This window comes from Thamnophis sirtalis, unplaced genomic scaffold, assembly GCF_051295495.1.
Source record: "Thamnophis sirtalis isolate CommonGarterSnake01/CBP01778 unplaced genomic scaffold, rThaSir2_p1.2 scaffold_3, whole genome shotgun sequence".
NCBI lineage: Eukaryota > Metazoa > Chordata > Lepidosauria > Squamata > Natricidae > Thamnophis > Thamnophis sirtalis.
This window is the reverse complement of record NW_028261383.1, coordinates 27,073,810-27,092,697: the sequence shown is the minus strand read 5'-3', so window position 1 is coordinate 27,092,697 and position 18,888 is coordinate 27,073,810. Positions and strand designations below refer to the sequence as shown.

General features: G+C 43.8%; 3 protein-coding genes and 1 long non-coding RNA gene across 4 annotated transcripts in view; 2 read left to right on the top strand and 2 right to left on the bottom strand.

The window, feature by feature from the left end:
• LOC106545924 (E3 ubiquitin-protein ligase TRIM11-like) overlaps positions 1-18,888 on the top strand; it is a 103,121-nt gene that overhangs the window by 13,494 nt on the left and 70,739 nt on the right. The window lies entirely within an intron of this gene.
• LOC148047711 (uncharacterized) overlaps positions 1-18,888 on the bottom strand; it is a 62,655-nt gene that overhangs the window by 1,513 nt on the left and 42,254 nt on the right. The window lies entirely within an intron of this gene.
• On the top strand, positions 2,925-3,593 carry LOC148047713 (zinc finger protein RFP-like). The gene is given in 2 exon segments (XM_087711739.1): positions 2,925-3,261; positions 3,264-3,593. Coding segments are annotated over 2 exon segments (474 nt in total). The 5' UTR covers positions 2,925-3,044; the 3' UTR covers positions 3,521-3,593.
• LOC148047712 (E3 ubiquitin-protein ligase TRIM39-like) lies at positions 9,034-17,388 on the bottom strand. Its single transcript, XM_087711759.1, has 7 exons — positions 16,806-17,388; positions 15,654-15,749; positions 14,861-15,091; positions 12,430-12,452; positions 11,901-12,019; positions 10,451-10,483; positions 9,034-9,714 (listed from the first exon to the last, which is right to left on the bottom strand). The coding sequence occupies exons 1-7, from the start codon at positions 17,217-17,219 to the stop codon at positions 9,224-9,226; spliced, it is 1,407 nt and encodes a 468-aa protein (XP_087567885.1). The 5' UTR covers positions 17,220-17,388; the 3' UTR covers positions 9,034-9,223.

Genomic DNA, 18,888 nt, shown 5'->3' with positions numbered 1-18,888 from the left:
AGAGGAGACTCCAGAAGGGACCGGCTGGAAGGAGAAGACGGCAGAGTCCAGCCGAGCAGGGCAACTGGAGGTGCCTGGGCAAAGGGAGCAGAGTGGAGTGGGAGCCACAAGGAATGGACTGAGTCAGGGGAAGGAGCCTGGAGGGTTGGAAAAGGCGGCTGGCGGAACCTGGATCCCTGTGACCCTTTTGGGGGTAGCGCCTCCATGACGATCTTTCTTGTCACAGTTGTTAAGTGAATCACCACAGTTGTTACGTTAGTCAAATGATTGCTAAGTGAATCTTGACTTTGCTTGGCAGAAGATCACAAAGGGCCACTGATTTGGCCCAACAGACTCGCAAAAGGGATGGGGATTACAGCCAGGGGGTCCCAAGGCAGGTTAACAATGTCAAGATGGCAGCCAGCCCCGCCTTTTCCCCATATGTAAATAAGGGGTGGGGCTTCCCTCCCTTAGGCCTTTGTTGACTCCCTCTAGGGTTGTTCCTGCTTTGCATCTCCCCACTTCTGGGGATTATTTAAAAGAGATTTGGATCCTTCCTTCCACAGAAAGACCTTCCCCTGGTGCCAACATGACCCACTGTGACTGCTAATTAATGGTCTCTGGGGAGGACATTCCAGAAATAAGGTGCCACCACCAAAAAGGCAAGGAAAAGGAGGGGGGCTGGGACTGTCTATGTCCCCTCAGAGACCCTACTGTGATTAAAGAAGCCTCCCCCAAAAGCCCTTGAACAAAGGGCAAAAGAGTATAAGATTTTCTCCACCCTCCAGATTTCCCCCTCTTCCCCCCATGGGTCCCCCTGTCCTAAGTTGGCCTGAGACCACCAATGGCTCTTTCTATCCATCTTTTGCCTTAAGAGGCATCTCTCATTGGTCTAACCTGAAAATTTATTTATTTATAACACGGCTTCTAATAATAAAGAAACAGGAGTTGTTTTTTTGCCCATAGCATTGAAGTCATCACAAAGTTTTTGAAACGGGTTACGGCTTTTGAAGCAGGTTTTTCACTTCTCTGCATTTTCTGCAGCCCCTGAGCCTCCCCTTTCCCTAATAATATTAATAACACGGCTTCTAATAATAAAGACACAGAATAATAACCATAAAACTCATTAAAAAGGTTTGTTTTCTTTTGTGCCTGCGATTCCGGCATTGTTTTTTCCCCCCCTTAGCATTGAAGTCATCACAAATTGTCAACAGGAGGGCACTGTTTTTTGTCCCTTTGCGTTAGAATTGAAATCACCATAAGGCTTCCTTCCACAGAAAGGCCTTCTTCCCCTGGTGCCAACACGATGCCACTGTGACTGCTAATTAATGGTCTCTGGGGAGGACATTCCAGAAATGAGGTGCCACCACCAAAAAGGCAAGGAAAAGGAGGGGGCCTGGGACTGTCTCTGTCCCCTCAGAGACCCTGCTGTGATTAAAGAAGCCTCCCCCAAAAGCCCTTGAACAAAGGGCACAAAGAGTATAAGATTTTCTCCACCCTCCAGATTTCCCCCTCTTCCCCCCATGGGTCCCCCTGTCCTAAGTTGGCCTGAGACCACCAATGGCTCTTTCTATCCATCTTTTGCCTTAAGAGGCATCTCTCATTGGTCTAACCTGAAGATTTCCTTCCAGCAAATGATCCTATTCCACATTCTACATATTCCATATTCTCCATCTACAAGATAGTCTTCACGGCGACTTTTGCCCAGTATTTATTTATTTATTTATTTATTTATTTATTTATCTATTTATTTATTTATTTATTTATTTATTTATTTATTTATTTATTTATTTATTTATTTATTTATTATTCATTCATTCATTTATTTTAGTTTGTCAAACATGTAAAAATTAACAGGCATAAGTATAAACATAAATATGAAGACAGTAAATGGGTAGGAATAAATGGAGACAATAGGAGAGGGAAGGTTGGCACAATGGTGCACTTATGCCCGCCCCTTACAGGCCTCTTAGGAAGGGGGTGAGGTCAACAGTAGGCAGGTTAAGGTTAAAGTTGTGGGAGTTTGGGGGAAGTAAAAACAGAATCATTTTAGAGCTTTTCCTGATCCATTTCCTGATTGGCTGGCTGGGAAGGGGGCAGTCCTGGCAGTTCTTCCTCTGCAGGATATTCCTATAAAAAGTGACCAAAAAGAGTCTGATTTCCCCTTCATCTCTGAGACATCCCATCAATTGCAGCATTGGATTTGGGCTTTTATCAAGGGCTTCTTCCAGTCTCTTTCATTCCAAGTTTACCCCCACTGGTCCCATAAATGTTTCCTTCTTCCGATTTTTTAATAAGCATTTTCCCCTTTAACAAGCTGGTTGGATCAATAATAATTGTTTGGCAATCGGTCCCATGGATGTTTCTTTCTCCCCAGGATTGTTCAATATATTTTCCTTTAGCAAGTGAGGGGGTGGGGAAAACGATGGTCCAATTTGCAGACTTCAACTCCCAAAATTTCTGAGCCAGCTGTCTCGCGGATTCTAGGAGTTGAAGTCAATCAACCATCCAATCAGAATAGAGCTGGAAGGGGGTTTGGAGGTCTTCTAGTCTAGCCCCCTGCTCAAACAGAAGACCCTATACATGCCATTTGAAACCCACAAGTCATAAAGGGGCCAAGGTTGTCCGTCTCTCCTTTAGCAGAATGTTTGGATCAATAATTGATTGGGAGGGGGGGCATCCCGTGAATTTTGGCTTCTCCCCAATTTTTAAAAACTTTTTTTCCCTCTTTAACAAGATGCTGGGATCAATTGTAATGGATCCGGGATTCGTCCCAGGGATGTTTGCTTCTTTGCAGTTTTTAAAACCTTTTTCCCTTTAACGAGCTGGTTGGGCCAGCAATAATAATTGACCGGGGGTCCGTCCCGTGAATCTTTGCTCCTCCCCAATTTGTTATGTTTAAAATACTGCAGTTCTTCTTTAAGAAGCCAGCGAAGATAACCGCAAAAGCAACAAGAAATCATCTCGGTTTCCTGCCTGGTCGGAGCCCAAAGGCGGTCACCTAATTTAGAGGAAAAGAAGCGAAACTTGAGTTTCTCCTGCCTTTCCCGGCAGAGGCGGCGGCGATGGCGACCGAAGCGCCCCTGCAGGATTTGCTGGAAGAAGCCACCTGCTCCATTTGCCTGGACTTCTTCAAGGACCCCGTGCTCCTCCCGGAGTGCGGCCACAACTTCTGCCGGGGCTGCCTGACCCGCAGTTGGGGGGCGTCGGAATCGGAGGCTTCCTGCCCCCAGTGCAGACAGACCTTCGCGCCCCGAAGTGTCTTCGCTAACCGGCAGCTGGCGCGGAAGTGGCCAGGCGATGCGGCGGCCATCCGGAGGAGGAAGGAGGGAGCTTCTGCCCGAAGCACCGGGAGCCCCTCAAGCTCTTTTGTAAGGACCACCAGACCCTCATCTGCGTGGTCTACGACCGATCCAAAGAGCACAGGGGCCACTCGGTGATCCCTGTAGAGGAGGCTTTCCAGGAATACAAGGTAGGAGTCAGCCCGGAGGAATCGCTGCGGAGGGGCGTCCAGATCCTTGGTCTTCCTAGAAATCCTTAGATCACTTTACTTGCTTTCTCTGTTGTCAAATTTGGTTTAGCCTGGTGCAGATGCCAATGGGATCGAGATTGGAGTGATGGTGGAAGGGACTTTTCTTGAAGTACTTCAAAAGGGTCTCATCAGCTACAGGAGCAAAGACCCCCCCCCCCCCGCCGCCAAATACAAATACAAATTTTATACACTTAAGATCAAGGAAGTTAATACCCTATGAATCACTCATTGGTTTCTTAACAGGTGTTTTTTTTATCTCTTGTCCTGGCCCACTTTACCCTCCTCCTTCATAAATAGCATATTTAGTGCTAATTAGCTTTATCAAAAATGCTGTGCGTTTTATTATTATAATAAGCTAGAAGTTACCAAAGTTTATGTCTATATGTGCCTTAGCATCCCTCTAACCTGAGTCCTTCTAACTTACCTGTAATTTTCTTGTTGCTAGCTAGTCTTGTCCCATTATTCCTTACTGGTCTTATTACAGTCTGTTCAACTTTCTGCCTGGGCCATTCCTTTAACAAACTTCTCCAATTCCAGCCTGACATCTTCACTTCCTGCTTTATCCTTTGTGGCTACAATCTTTATGAAGACAGATTTACCATAGTCCTCCACTTACAACCATTTGTTTAGTGACTGTTCAAAGTTACCACAGCATTGAAAAAAGTGACTTATGACTGTTTTCACCCTTGTGATCATTGCAGCTTTCCGTGGTCACGTGATCAAAATTTGGGTGTTTGCCAATTGTCATGCATTTATGGTGATTGAATATATCCATGATGCCAAACCTGTGGCACGTCTGCCAGATGTGGTAGGTAGAGGCCCCTCTGCTGGAATGAGCACCAGCACCCCAGGTCAGATCTCCATGGCGTTTCTTTCGTGAGCTTCTGTTTCCCTGCAAAGGACGAAAGAGAAGGTCATAAAAGAAAAAGATCTTCCCTCTTGCCACGCTGTCGCTGTTGGGATGCCCCACCTCCCGCTGGCCTTCCAGTATCTGCTGCACATGTGCACACGTCCGTGCATGCACACATTCGTGCATCTCCATGCAATCACATGTTCACACCCACCTTTCAGTTTCGGCATGTGTGCACACGCATTTTGGGCAGCCGGAGTCTAAAAGGCTGATCATCTTCACTGGAATATATCTTCTATCCAGGTCTTCCCTCCGATGTAATTCTTTAGGAAAACTAACTCAAAACCTCTATTTCCTCTTCAGATCAAGATTGGGAATTGCCTGAAGGCTCGAATGAAGCAGAAAGAAAAAATAGCTACATACAAAAGAGACACAGAGGAAAAAGTGCAGGAGAGGCTTGTAAGTATTGATCCAACAGTGGGGAGCTTCTGAGCTAATAGGAAGGAGAACACCGTCTGCCATCTTTAATAACAGGCAGCCTCTTTGTAAGTACGAGTTGAAGGAAATTCAAGATAAAGTCTGTGTTAGGGCAGAGAACTTGGTCTTAACCTGGGGACTGAGATGTCACCATTGGCTGAATGAGTCACAGTTGGGTTAAGTGCACCTGTCCCATGACCCGTGTATAATGCAATGGGTTTGGCTTGATTACTAAATTAATGCAAACCATATTTCATCTTATTGAAAAAATTGTGAACTCAAACATTTCTCTGTCTCCTCCTTTGGGAATCCCTGATTGCCAAGGAAATTTTAATGAAAGATCATTTAAACTGGAGCCTGTTTTTTTTTTAAAGAAACCTTTCGCCTCTATGCTTTTTAATATCAAAAGGTTTTTTTTTTTCCTTTTTAGGAAATTCTCCCACCTCACTTTTGGATTCTTCAAGGAATCTGTTTAATTATTGTAACAATAACAATAAAAATAATTAAGTAAAATAATAAAAATAAAAATATGCCTTTTCTCTTTCTTGTTCTAGGACCTCATCGAAAAAGAGAAAGAAAATGTAATGGCTGAATTCAGAGAACTACAACTCTGGTTAGAAACACAAGAGAAGCTTCTATTGACTAGAATGGAAGAGACGGAGAAGGAGATTATGGCAAGAAAGGAGGAGGGTTTGGCCAAGCACATGGAGGAACTCTGCTCTCTTGACCATCTCATCCAGGAGATAGGAGAGAAGCTTCAGCTACCAGCCAGCAAACTCTTACAGGTCAGGCAGGAAGTGGAGACCATAGAATCCTAGGGCTGGAAGGGACCTTGGGAGGTCTTCTCTGCCCAAGGCAGGAGTCCTTATACCATCCCGAAAACATGGTTGTCCAAACTTTTATTGGAATCCTGCAGTGATGGAGCACTCCTTCTATAGAAAGGAATGGTCACCAAATGAACTATTTAGTCAAGGACTACCTGTAATGGCTAATGTTAGGGACACATAATGTAATACAGAAAAATCAGGCCATGTGAAGAACAAGAACTCAAAATACCTGTATAGCCTTTGAGGTTCCCATCCCCTATTATGGGTTTGTGGTGGTTATTCTTTTTAGGGTCTCACCCTCCCCTTAATCTCCAGGACAAGGAGAAACCCAACACTGATGACCTTCTACAAAATAAATAAGTACATTGTTAGGAATATAATCTAATGGTTGGGTTGGCAATATATAAATCATGTAACAATGCTATACCTGTTTATTTAAATAATACTGTAAAATGTGATCAGTTGCTGTTTCCTCAATGGGCCATAAGAGGGAGCCAGAATGACTGTTATCTCTCTATTTGTTAGATGCTGGGCTGATCTCATCTGCGTGTTTTGGAAGCTGGCTGTTAGAAAGTGCTGTGAACTATTGTAAGTTTTGCAACTGCTAGCAAACTTTGAGTACTGAACTGATTATATGATACTGGACTATGTTATTTGGATTATCCCTTAACTGAAATACATTGATGACTGACTGTCTTATCCGTGTATGACGGACTGTTTGATGGACTCTGATACCTCTATTTCCATGAAAGTAAAAGCCTATGTAAACTGCAGTGTCTCTGTATGCCGGTTTGTGTGTTCTCCAACACAACTCTCACAACACTTCCCTGAACGCACTCGCTCTCCCAACGGGGACCTTACCTGATTGTAATTTTATACATGTCGCATGGATTGTAGTTTCTTCTTTTCCAATTTTATGCCAATAAATATATTCTGTGCAATACATAGAAACAGAAAATGCACAGAAAACAGAAAGAAATAAAACACACCATCAGTTATCAAGATAGACACCATGAGCGCTATTTGCCCTAAATGTGTCACCTGGCTCAAGCCAAAAGTAAAAAAGGATTGTTAATAGAATAGAATACATTATTAAATAAATACATTATTTGAGAGTAACAGTTTTTCCTTCTTGCTTTAAGCGACTCTGCCTTTTATTGAATAACTAAAAGTAACTTGAGTAAAAGAAGAAGCCAATCTGGAGTGGTGGTTAAGAAATCAAGCTAAAAGCCGTGAGTTCTAATCCTGCTTAGGTCCAAGGCCAGTTGGGTGGCCTTGGACCCTTCACTCTCACTCAGCCCTAGGAAGTGGGCAATGGAAATCCACTCCTGAACCTTTACCAAGAAAACAGCAGGGAGATCCCTCTAGGTAGCTACCAGGGGCCAACAATCTGAGGCAACCCAAAACTGGCTTCTATATTGAGATGGACGTCAAATGCAGTTTGGCCTAGTGGTTAAGGTGCCAGGCTAGAAAGAGGAAGACTCTGAGTTCAAGTCCTGCCTTAGCCATGAAAGCCGATTGGTAAATTTGAGCCAATCATTCTCTCTCAGTCCAACCCACCTGAGAAGGTTGTTGGGAAAATGAGAGGCAGAAGACGTGTTGGATAGATTTGCCACCTTGAGTTATTTATCTCTTTATCTGTTTAAAGTTTGAGCTGAGTTCAACGTAGAGACTTTACTGACTTTTTTTCTTTTTTTTAATTTCCTTGGTTTTAATATATTTCAGACTGTGTTTGATAAAAAGCTATACCGTGTACGGGCTCTGGGAAGTCGGGGGGGAAGGGGAGGAGGAAGGGAGGTGAGGTCCTAGGGGGGAGGGGGGAAATATAGTATGTGCTGGATTTTAAAGTAATATCATTGCACTTGTATACTGTTGCGTTTTTAATTCTAGTGTAAAAATAGGAAGCCGAATATATCCTACTGTCTCCATTTATTCATACCCATTTACTGTCTTCATATTTATGTTTATACTTATACCTGTTAACTTCTATATGTTTGACAAACTAAAATAAATAAATAAATGAATTTGATTCCCCTGCCTGCTTTCCTTTCTCTCCTCCTCCTTTCCCTGCACACCTTTCTCCATTTTCCCTCACTCCTTTCTCCCCCTTTCCTTAACCTATCTTCATGTGTCAATTTCCCCTCCCCCCACGGTGAGGTGGAGACCAGGTGAGCCAAGAGGCCCCACTTCCCTTTGACCCCCCAAAAAGACTCACCTACCCTCTCTCTATCCCTGCTCTCCTCCTTCCTGCCAAAACCTCTTCATTCCATTCTTCCCCAGTGATAGATAAAATGAGGCAAAACTCACTTAACAGCTGTCTCACTTGGTAGCAGAAATTTGGGGTTCAATTGTAAGTCCAGAACTACCTGTAGAGTTACGTTCCCCCCTTATTATTTATTGTGTGTATGCTGCTTTTATTATTTTTATAAATAACTCAAGGTGGCAAATCTCTCCGACACATCTTCCGCCTCTCATTTTTCCAACATTTTCCCTCTGAGGTGGGTGGGACTGAGAGAGAATGACTGACTCAGTTTCCAACTGGCTTTCATGAGTAAGGCAGGACTTGAATTCAGAGTCTTCCTCTTCCTAGCCTGGTGCCTTAACCACTAGACCAAACTGGATCTGACGCCCATCTCAATATAGAAGCCAGTTTTGGGTTGCCTCAGATTGTTGGCCCCTGGTAGCTACCTGGACGGATTTCTCTCCACGTTCTTTGGTAAAGGTTCAGGAGTGGATTTCCATTGCCTACTTCCTAGGGCTGAGTGAGAGTGACAGGACCAGTCACCCAACTGGCCTTGTACCTAAGGGAGGATTAGAACTCATGGCTTCCAGCTTGATTTCTTAACCACCACACTAGATTGGCTTCTTCTTTAACTCGTTACTTTTGGTTATTCAATAAAAGGCAGAGTGGCTTAAAGCAAGAAGGAAAAACAGTGTTATTCTCAAATAATGTATTTATTTAATAGTTTATTTCATTTTAACAATTCTATTAACAATCCTTTTTTACTTTTGTCTTGAGCCAGGAGACACATTTAGGGCACATAACACTTTCATTTGCTATCTTGATAACAGATGGTATCTTTTATTTTTTTCTGTTTTCTATGCATCTTCAGTTTCTATGTATTGCACGGAATAAGTTTATTGGAATAAACTTGCAAAAGAAGGAACTACAATCCACAAGACACCTATAAAATTACAATCAATCTTATAATCAGTAATCCAATTGTAGTAGATAACCTACGTAAGTATAAAAAGATAGAAAAAGTACTAGGATTTGTAAAAAAAAAAAAACAACCTGTGAGGCCATAAAGCTTATATTGAGTATAATATTTCCTGAAACTTTAAAATGGTTTGTTGATTTATGACAATTATCCAGACAAATAGAAATGATGATCAGGTTATTCCTTTATAGACTGATTGACTGATCAGGGGGGCATAGAAGAATAAAGGAAGCTGAAGTAGCAAAAAGCTGAGGAAACTCTGCTTTAAGGGCTTTCAGAGATCATCGCTTGGCAAATAGGGATTTTTCCAAGGTTTTGCCTATGGTTCTCCCTTCTTTTAGGGGAGTGTCAGGCAGGCACCTTCAGACAAACAGAAACAGGGCCGAAGGGTCTCCCCAACCAAGGAAGCGTCTGAGAATGTATGGAGCAGAGCTGCGGTTCTGGCATCAAGGAAGCTCACTTGTCCCCCTTCGCAGTTGAGAGAGACACGGATCCTCTTGGGCTCCACATCCAAGTACCACTCAAAGTATTCTAATGTAGAGAGGGCCCAGTAACTCCATTTGGATTTTCCAAACTTCCACCGCCTGGACTGCTCATCAACAGTTGTTAAGTTCAGTGTCTCGTTGGTAACCCCTATAGACCATCGTTCTTCATCTCCTACAATTACTTCCCAGAAATGTCTCCCTGTTGAGAACGTCTGACAGCCAAAAAAATCTGAGACAGCACTATATATTTCTCCAACTGGCCTAATTCTTCTGACACTTTTTTGATCTTTGGAGACATCAAAGCAGCCATCATTGGCTGTGCCTGGATCCAGAGTTACATTCGCTGTAAGGGGAAAGGAAGGAAGAGGAAAAAAATAAAAGCTTCAGCTTGAGGTCTAGTTTGTGCCTTCACCCCCAAGAGCTTAACCCTCTTGTGTGAATGGAGTTCAGCCTCAAAACACCCCCTCTAGGACTGAAAGACTCATTGTTTTTTTAAAGAACACCTAAGCCATTGCCTGGTCAAGAGTCCTCCAACTTTGGCAACTGTAAGACTTGTGGACTTCAACTCCCAGAATTCCCCTGATGGGGCTGCTAGTCTCCAGGTCCCCTCTGCTCCCTTTCCTCCAAGAACTCCCCCACTATGTTTTTCCCACCCTCTGTTAACTTCCGAGCTGTTTGGCATCCTTCTGGCCTTCTTGTTCCATTCACTTAGGTTACCTTCCCCATCTTCCAGTCTATCTGACTCCCCTTCAGTTACCACTAAGCTGCACCCCTTCAAGATCCGTTCATTACCTCTACCACTCTTGGCCCCTCTGTTCACTCTTCGTCTCCTGGCTCCACTGGTCAATTCCCCTGGTCTCTAGTCTCCCATGTGACCTCCCCTCTGCTGATTGCCCTCCAGCTCCGCCATGTAATTCTTCATAAATCATAAAATCATTAAAGTTTACTGGATCATCATAGTCTTTAAGGTACCTAATCCTATATTTTTCTTTTTTGTTCATCTATGATCTTTCTCTTAACCTTACTGGCATCAGAGCTTAAAATAGCAAACAATTCCAATTCCTACAACTCATATTTACCTTTGTGTAGTTGAAGTCCACTTTCCAGAGTATCTGGGGAAGAAAAGGGAGGAATTCAGCATCTCATCACTGGAATTGGAGCAGCAGAAGGGCCTCCCTTCAGATACCCTGGTTTGCTTTCCTTAGACTCAAATCAGGAAATAAGGAATATGGAAAGCCACAAGCCAAAATGCCATTGTTGGCTATATATATTCCATCAGGTATAAATATATTCTACTATATATTCCGTATACAGGTAGTTCTCAACTATTTGTGTAGTGAAGTTACTGCGCCACTGACAAAAGTGATTTATGACCGGTTCTCACACATACGACTGTTGCAGCCTCCCCAGTCACATGATCAAAATTCGGGCACTGGGAACCAGCTTGTATTTACCATGGTTGCAGCATCCGATGGTTCTGGGATTGTCCTCCTCAACCTCCCTGGGGAGTTTCTGACAGGCAAAACCAATGCATGAAGCCAGATTCCTTTATCAACCACAATTCACTTAACAACTGTGATTTTTTTTTGGTGGCAAAAACGTTTGTAAAATGGGGGCACTGCTCATTTAACAACTCCCTTGCTTAGCAACTGAAATGTTCAGCTGAACTAAGGTCGTAAGTTAAGAACTACCTGTATATATTACATTATATATAAAATAAGTGGAAGCTGATTCTGCTTCTCAAGTGATCAGTGCACATAGATTCAGGATGCAAAGAATAGATTAAGATTAAGATTTCGTTTATTTGTATGCCGCCCTTCTCCGGGAGGGACTCAGGACGGCGAACAACTCAAAAGGGGAAAAGGGGATACCAACACAATACACGTAATTAAAATACACAAGAGTCATACAACCATACAAGTCGAGAGGGGAGGGGAACTCATCAACCCCAGGCCTGCCGGCACAGCCAGGTTTTGACAGCTTTCCGGAAGGCCTGGAGAAGGGTGAGGGTCCGAATCTCCGCGGGGAGTTCATTCCAAAGGGCCGGAGCTGCAACAGAGAAGGCCCTCCCCCGGGTGATAGCCAGATGGCATTGGCTGGTAGACGGAACCCAGAGGAGGCCGACCCTGTGCGATCTAACAGGTCTGTGAGAGGTAATTGGCAGCAGGCGGTCTCTCAAGTACCCAGGTCCAATACCATGAAGGGCTTTATAAGTTACGACTAGCACTTTGAAGCGTATCTGGAGACCGATCGGTAGCCAGTGCAGCTTGCGGAGGATAGATGTAACGTGGGTGTACCGAGGTGCACCCACAATCGCTCGCGCAGCTGCATTCTGGACAACTTGTAGTCTCCGAATACTCTTCAAAGGCTGCCCCATGTAGAGCGCAATACAGGAAGTATCAACTTACAATCATAACTGAGCCACCAATCCTGAAATCGATCCCTCTTTGATCCATGTGAAACCAACAAGAGTCTCTCTTGGATGCTCAAAATGTCATCCAACATAACACCCCGGTGGCTGTTTATTACCTCTCAATTTTTTCATGGCACTTTTCAGAAGCACAGTCATATCAATGTAATCCCAGATTGTCCACTTCGGCTCTAGGAGTAAATCCTGTGGATTCTCATATGTTTCCTTAGCCTGGTACCTGGCAAGACAAAATAACAGAGTTGGAAGGGACCTTGTGGGTCATCTAGTCTAGGTGCTTCGAAACTGGCATGCATTTATGATAGTTGCATTACTTGGAACAACTTACAATGATATCTTGAAAACCATCAAACATCTTTCTCTTCTTGGGAAGGACTCAATAGGTGGATAAAATGGCCAAATACAATCTAAACATCTGGCTGAGTGTGTGACAGACTATAACAGTTCACCATATCAAATACTGCTAATTATATTGTGTTATCTGAGGAAATGTCTAAAAGGCCCTGAAATACAGTACGTTGTCTTTACATCCAAATACTGCTAAATACAAACGGCACTTTCCAAAATAGAAATACTGCTGGAGGAGCTGCTGATCTCTAAGACTATAAAGAAAAGGGTGGATTTACTTACTTCTTCAAGATGCCTCCAATGTCCTGAAAAATAAAGAGACAAAGCATTTCCTATGCATAAAATGACATTCTTACATTCACATAATACATGAGTGAAATGAGTCGCAGTCGGTCTTGGTCGGAGGGCAGAGGTCGACCCCAAGGCCCCTCAACTATGGGGTGCCGCAGGGCTCGGTCCTGTCCCCTCTCCTATTTAACATCTACATGAAGCTGCTGGGTGAGATCATACGCCGGCACGGGATTAAGTACCACCAATACGCGGACAATACGCAGTTGTATCTGTCCGCCCCGTGCCAACTCAGCGAAGCAGTAGAAGTGATGTGCCAGTGCCTGGAGGCTGTTAGGGTCTGGATGGGAGCAAACAAGTTGGTACTCAATCCAGACAAGACCGAGTGGCTTCTGATGTTCCCTCCCAAAGATTGGCCAACTATTCCATCTCTCAGGCTGGGGGGTGAAATTATACGCCCCTCAGAGAGGGTCTGCAATTTGGGAGTCCTCCTGGATCCTTAGCTGACTTTAGAACACCATTTGTCGGCTGTGACCAGGGGGACCCTTGCCCAGGTTCGCCTGGTGCACCAATTGCGACCCTACCTGGATCGGGAGGCCCTTCAGACAGTCACTCATGCCCTTCTGACTTCGACTGGATTACTGTAACAAGCACTACATGGGGCTGCCCTTAAAGAGTGTTCGAAGACTTCAGTTAGTCCAGAATGCAGCCGCCCGAGCGATTGTGGGTGCACCTAGTTACACCCACGTCACACCTATCCTCCGCGAGCTGCACTGGCTACCCGTTAGTCTCCGGACCCGCTTCAAGGTGATGGTCGTTACCTATAAAGCCCAACATGGCATCGGACCTGGGTACCTGAGAGACCGCCTCCTGCCGATTACCTCCCAAAGACCGATTAGATCTCACAGGTTAGGTCTCCTCCGGATTCCATCTGCCAGCCAATGTCGGCTGGCGACTCCCCGGGGGTGAGCCTTCTCTGTTGCAGCTCCAGCCCTCTGGAATGAGCTCCCCGTGGAGATCTGGACCCTTACTACCCTCCCGGCCTTCCGCAAAGCCACCAAGTCCTGGCTGTTCCAGCAGGCCGGGGGGCTTGTGAAACATCCAGCCCCACGGAAATTGTGAACGTTGCGTTTTTAAAGTGTTGTCTTTGTCTATTTATCCCCCTTCCCTTGTCTATTGTGAGCCGCCCAGAGTCCTTCGGGAGTGGGCGGCATACGAGACAAATAAAATGAATGAATGAATGAATGAATGAATGAATGAATGAATGAATGAATGAATGAATGAAATGTCTGGACAATCAGACACCAACAGACATATAAACTACTTTCATTTCTTTAATGAAAAAAATCCCATTGCTCTTTTCCCCCCAGCTCTTCAACCTCTTTTGGAGAGGTATTGTTTTTACTTTTTTGCCTAAGAAAAATTATACCCCGGTTGAATCCAACACAATTACAATATTGGAAAAACAAAATAGTGCATCAATAGGATTAGCCATTACAGATAGTCCTTGCGTAAATAGTTCATTTAATGATCTTTCCTTTCTATAGAAAGAGCCAAAAAGATTTCTAAATGAGGAGTTGCAAAAAAGATTTTGAACTTGGTCGAGTGCAGCCAGAATCCTACATGCAGACATGGGACGATTTATCAATCTCCACAAAAGAAGAATGGATGGAAAAAGTGATGGAACTAGAAAAAATAACAAAATTGACGGCTGTAATTAGATATAACCCATTGTTTCTACTTTGAAGCTGCTTCTAAACGTTGTGCTTGAGATTAAAAAAAAACCAGATTCTTGATTTTCCTTATTAGACTAATCTGTTTTTTCTAGACAAGGCAAATAATGACTAAATATGCAAAAATAAAAAGGTGAGGCGGTAATTTTATTTTGTATTTTACTATGCAGAAAAAAAGTTCAGAGACATTTTCCCCCTTTTTTCTTTATCCTACACTTCTTTCCTATTCTTATCCTTCTCCATTTCCCTATTTTCTCTATTTCCATTTGTACTTTTCACTATTTTAATTTTGACTAAATTTATGAAAAAGGAAAAAAAAGGAAAAAGTCAAAAAGAGTGTTCTCTGGAAGGCACTACAGCGATCTCCCATACTTGAATGGCTGCCAGAGAGAAAAGTGCATCGATTTAGTCTCCATAGCACCTAAGGGCAGAACAAGAGGCCCGGGGTGGAAGCTCATCACAAGGGGATCCAACGTAAAATAAGGAAGAATTTCCCGACAGTGAGAATGATTAATCACTGGAACAGCTTCCCTCCCAGAGTTCTGACTTGTCCATCACTGGAGGCTTCCAATAACAGTTTGGACAACCATGTTTTCAGGATGGTATAAGGACTCCTGCCTTGGGCAAAGGATTGGAGTCCTCCAAGGTCCCTTCCAGCCCTAGGATTCTATGATCTCCACTTCCTGCCTGACCTGTAAGAGTTTGCTGGCTGGCTGCTGAAGCTTCTCTTCTATCTCCTGGATGAGATGGTCAAGAGAGCAGAGTTCCTCCATTGGCCTGGCCAAACCTTTCTCCTTTCTTGCCATAATATCCTTCTCTGTATCTTCCATTCTAGTCAATAGAAGCTTCTCCTGTCCTTCTAACCAGAGTTGTAGCTCTCTGAATTCAGCCACCACATTTTCTTTCTCTTCTTTGATGAGGTCCTGGACCAAGAAAGAAAAAAAGCAAAGGCAAACTTTTATTTTAATTATTTTACTTAATTGTTATAATAATGAAATGGATTGAAGAATCCAGGTGGGAGAATTTCCTAAGGAGAAAAAAACCCTTTTTGATATTAAAAAAACACAGGGAGGGGGAAAGGGTTCTAAAAAGAAAGAAAAAAAGGCTCCAGTTTAAATGATCTCTCATGAAAATTTCTTGGCAATCAGGAATTTTCAAAAAGGGGCCAGATAAATATTTGACTTCACAATGTTTTCCACAAGATGAAATATGGTTTCCATTAATTTATTAAGCAAGCCAAACCCATTGCATAAAACACAACTCATTGGATAGGTGCACTTAAACCCAACTGTGACTCATTCAGGCAATGGGGACATATAAGTCCCCAGGTTAAGAACAAATTCTCTGCCCTAACACCGTCTTTATCTTGAATTTCCTTTAAGACAGAACTTGTAATAAAACACAGGCTGCCTGTTATTAAAGATGGTGGATGGGGTTCTCCTTCCTATTAGCTCAGAAGCTCCTCACCGTTGGATCAATACTTACAAGCATCTTCTGCACTTTTCCCTCTGTGTCTCTTTTGTATGTAGCTATTTTTTCTTTCTGCTCCTTCCGAGCCTTCAGGCAATCCTCCACCTTCGTCTGAAGAGAAAATACAAGTTATGAGTTTCTTTTCCACAAAGAATTACATTGGAGGGAAGACCCAGTTAGAAGATATATGTAACCGTCATAAATACATGGCCGTTGGCAAGTGTCCAAATTTTGATCCTGTGGCCACAGGGATACTCCAATGACCATAACTGCAAAAAAGGGTTGTAAGTGGCTTTTTCCATTGCTGTTGTAACTTTGAACAATCACCAAATGAAAGGTTCTATGTTGAGGAATATTTGTAATGATGACATCTGGTGAAAAGATGGCCGACAGACAACACACCTGGGGAAGGACACCTAAAGTGTTTTCCCCTGGACTGTAGCTCTTTCAGCTGCCAACAGAAGGAATCAACATCAAGCCATGAGGCAAAGGAATACTTGTAATGGCAGCAAAGTGAGCTGCCTGAGTCTCCTGGTCGCAGTCATCCCAGAAGCAACAGGTTAGGCACCGAGAAACCAAAATTTGGGCTGACATGGCTTTGGCCTAATCCAGCAGGAGAGTTTTGGGGGATCTGCACTCAAGACTTTGGAGGGGTCTATGATGATCCTCCCCTACAGCAAATGTAGAAAAGTGTCATCGGAAAGAATGCCCAGTAGTGTCTCCTTCTCCACCTGATCTCCAAACTGCAGCTGGTTAATCCTCTTGCTGAGATTTAAATTGGATCTTCCTTAATTTTCCTTAGAAAAGGGGAGCTGGCAAAGGGAGCCTATTTCTCTCTACAGGCAACTTCCACTGCTAAGCAAGACAGTTAAGTGAAGTTTTGTCTCATTTTCCAACTTTTCTTCCCACTGTTGTTAAGTGAATCAGTGCAGTTGTTAAATTAGTCACACAGCTTTTAAACGAATCTGGCTTCCCCATTGACTTTGCTGATCAAGTGGTCACAAATGGACGTGACAGTTGCCAAGCATCTGAATGTTGATCAGGGATGTCAACCTGTTTTTAAACAATTGCAGGCAGGGAGATAAGGGGTGGGATAAAGCAGGAAAAAGACTGCGAGGGCTGCCACTGGACGCCCCTCCGCAGCGATTCCTCCTGGCTGACTCCTACCTGGTATTCCTGGAAAGCCTCCTCCGCAGGGATCACCCAGTGGCCCCTGTGCTCTTTGGATCGATCGCAGACCACGCAGATGAGGGTCTCGTGGTCCTTACAAAAGAGCTTGAAGGGCTCCCGGTGCTTCGGGCAGAAATTCCCACCTTCCTCCCCCGGATGGCCGCCGCATCGCCTGGCCACTTCAGCCACCCGCGCCAGCTGCCTAATGGGGAGGAGGCTGCAAGGCGCGAAGGTCTGTCTGCACTGGGGGCAGGAAGCCTCCGATTCCGACGCCCCACAACCGAGAGTCAGGCAGCCCCGGCAGAAGTTGTGGCCGCACTCCGGGATGAGCACGGGGTCCTTAAAAAAGTCCAGGCAAATGGAGCAGGTGGCTTCTTTCAGCAAATCCTGCAAGGGCGCTTCGGTCGCCATCGCCGCCTCCTCCGCTGGGAAAGGCAAGAGAAGCTTAAGTTTCGCTTCTTTTCCTCTAAATTAGGTGACCGCCTTTGGGCTCTGACCCGGCAGGAAACCGAGATGATTTCTTGTTGCTTTTGCGGTCATTTTCGCTGGCTTTTAAAAGAAGAACTACAGTATTTTAAAAAGAACAAATTGGGGAGGAGCAAAGATTCACGGGATGCCCCCCCTCCCGATCAATTATTGATCCAAACATTCTGCTAAAAGGAGAGACGGACAACCTTGGTCCCTTTGTGACTTGTGGGTTTCAAATGGTCTTCTGTTTGAGCAGGGGGTTAGACTAGAAGACCTCCAAAACCCCTCCCAGCTCTATTCTTATTGGTTGATTGATTGATTGATTGATTGATTGATTGATTGATTGATTGACTTCAACTTCTAGAATCCGCGAGACAGCTGGCTCAGGAATTTTGGGACTTGAAGTCTGCAAATTGGACCATCGTTTCCCGCCCCCCTCACTTGCTAAAGGGAAATATATTGGACAATCCTGGGGAGAAAGAAACATCCATGGGACCGATTGCCAAACAATTATTATTGATCCAACCAGCTTGTTAAAGGGAAAAATGCTTATTTAAAAAAATAGGAAGAAGGAAACATTTATGGGACCAGTGGGGGTAAAGTTGGAATGAAACAGACTGGAAGAAGCCCTTGATAAAAGCCCAGATCCAATGCTGCAATTGATGGGATGTCTCAGAGATGAAGGGGAAATTAGACCCTTTTTGGTGACTTTTTATAGGAATATCCTACAGAGGAAGAACTGCCAGGACTGCCCCCTTCCCAGCCAGCCAATCAGGAAATGGATCAGGAAAAGCTCTAATGAAACAGCATGGGGTCCACAATTGAACCCCCCCCCAATACTTAATCAGGCTAAATATTCTAATTCTAATTCTAATGCTTAGATTTGGAACTCTGCGTATGCCCTTTTGCCAAAAGAAAAAATAGTTCCTTATTTTCTTGCTTCTCTAAAAAAGAGGAACTTAGTGTGTATGCTTGTGTTGGCAATTAGGACAGTTAACCACAGAATATTAATCATAGGCGCACGCGACATAGTGACAGTTTAAGAAAACAAAAGTTCAACTTGTAAGCAAGCGATATTTTAGCAATACTTTAGCAATATCTTAGTAATCTTCCTCCTAGCTTCATGAGTAACCAAGATTCACTTCCCTATTAGGTTCACTTCACTTCCCTATTATGTTTTGAAGATCTTATGGGAATCATGTATTTGTAATTTTCCCGAAATATTTGTAACCTTCCCGAAATGTCCCTTACTGACCTAAGTAAGAAGTTATGACCTGAAAATGTATACGCCTATATGGCGTCTGTATGATTTGTAATAACCATTTTGAAGGTATAAAAACTCTGCCAAAAGTTACCTAAGACAGTTCAGTTTGATGCAAATCAATTGAACTCTTGAACGCGTTCAATAAAATCTCTCTCCTCTGGGAAGTTGAAGGTGTCGGCTCCTATTCTTACGTAAGTAAAAAGGCAGATCTTAATTTTCCCATAACACTAAAATGATTCTGTTTTTACATCCCCCAAACTCCCACAACTTTAACCTTAACCTGTCTACTGTTGACCTCACCCCGTTCCTAAGAGGCCTGTAAGGGCCGGGCATAAGGGCACCATTGTG

Bases quoted from the DNA above. Each gene is read 5' to 3' on its own strand.
- LOC148047712 (XM_087711759.1), bottom strand. From the start codon at position 17,219: ATGGCGACCGAAGCGCCCTTGCAGGATTTGCTGAAAGAAGCCACCTGC. The intron at 15,750-16,805 runs GTAGGAGTCAGC...TTTTCTCTTCAG, and splicing joins AGGCTTTCCAGGAATACCAG to ACGAAGGTGGAGGATTGCCT. The intron at 10,484-11,900 runs GTAATAAACAGC...TTTCTTCCCCAG, and splicing joins TGCCATGAAAAAATTGAGAG to ATACTCTGGAAAGTGGACTT.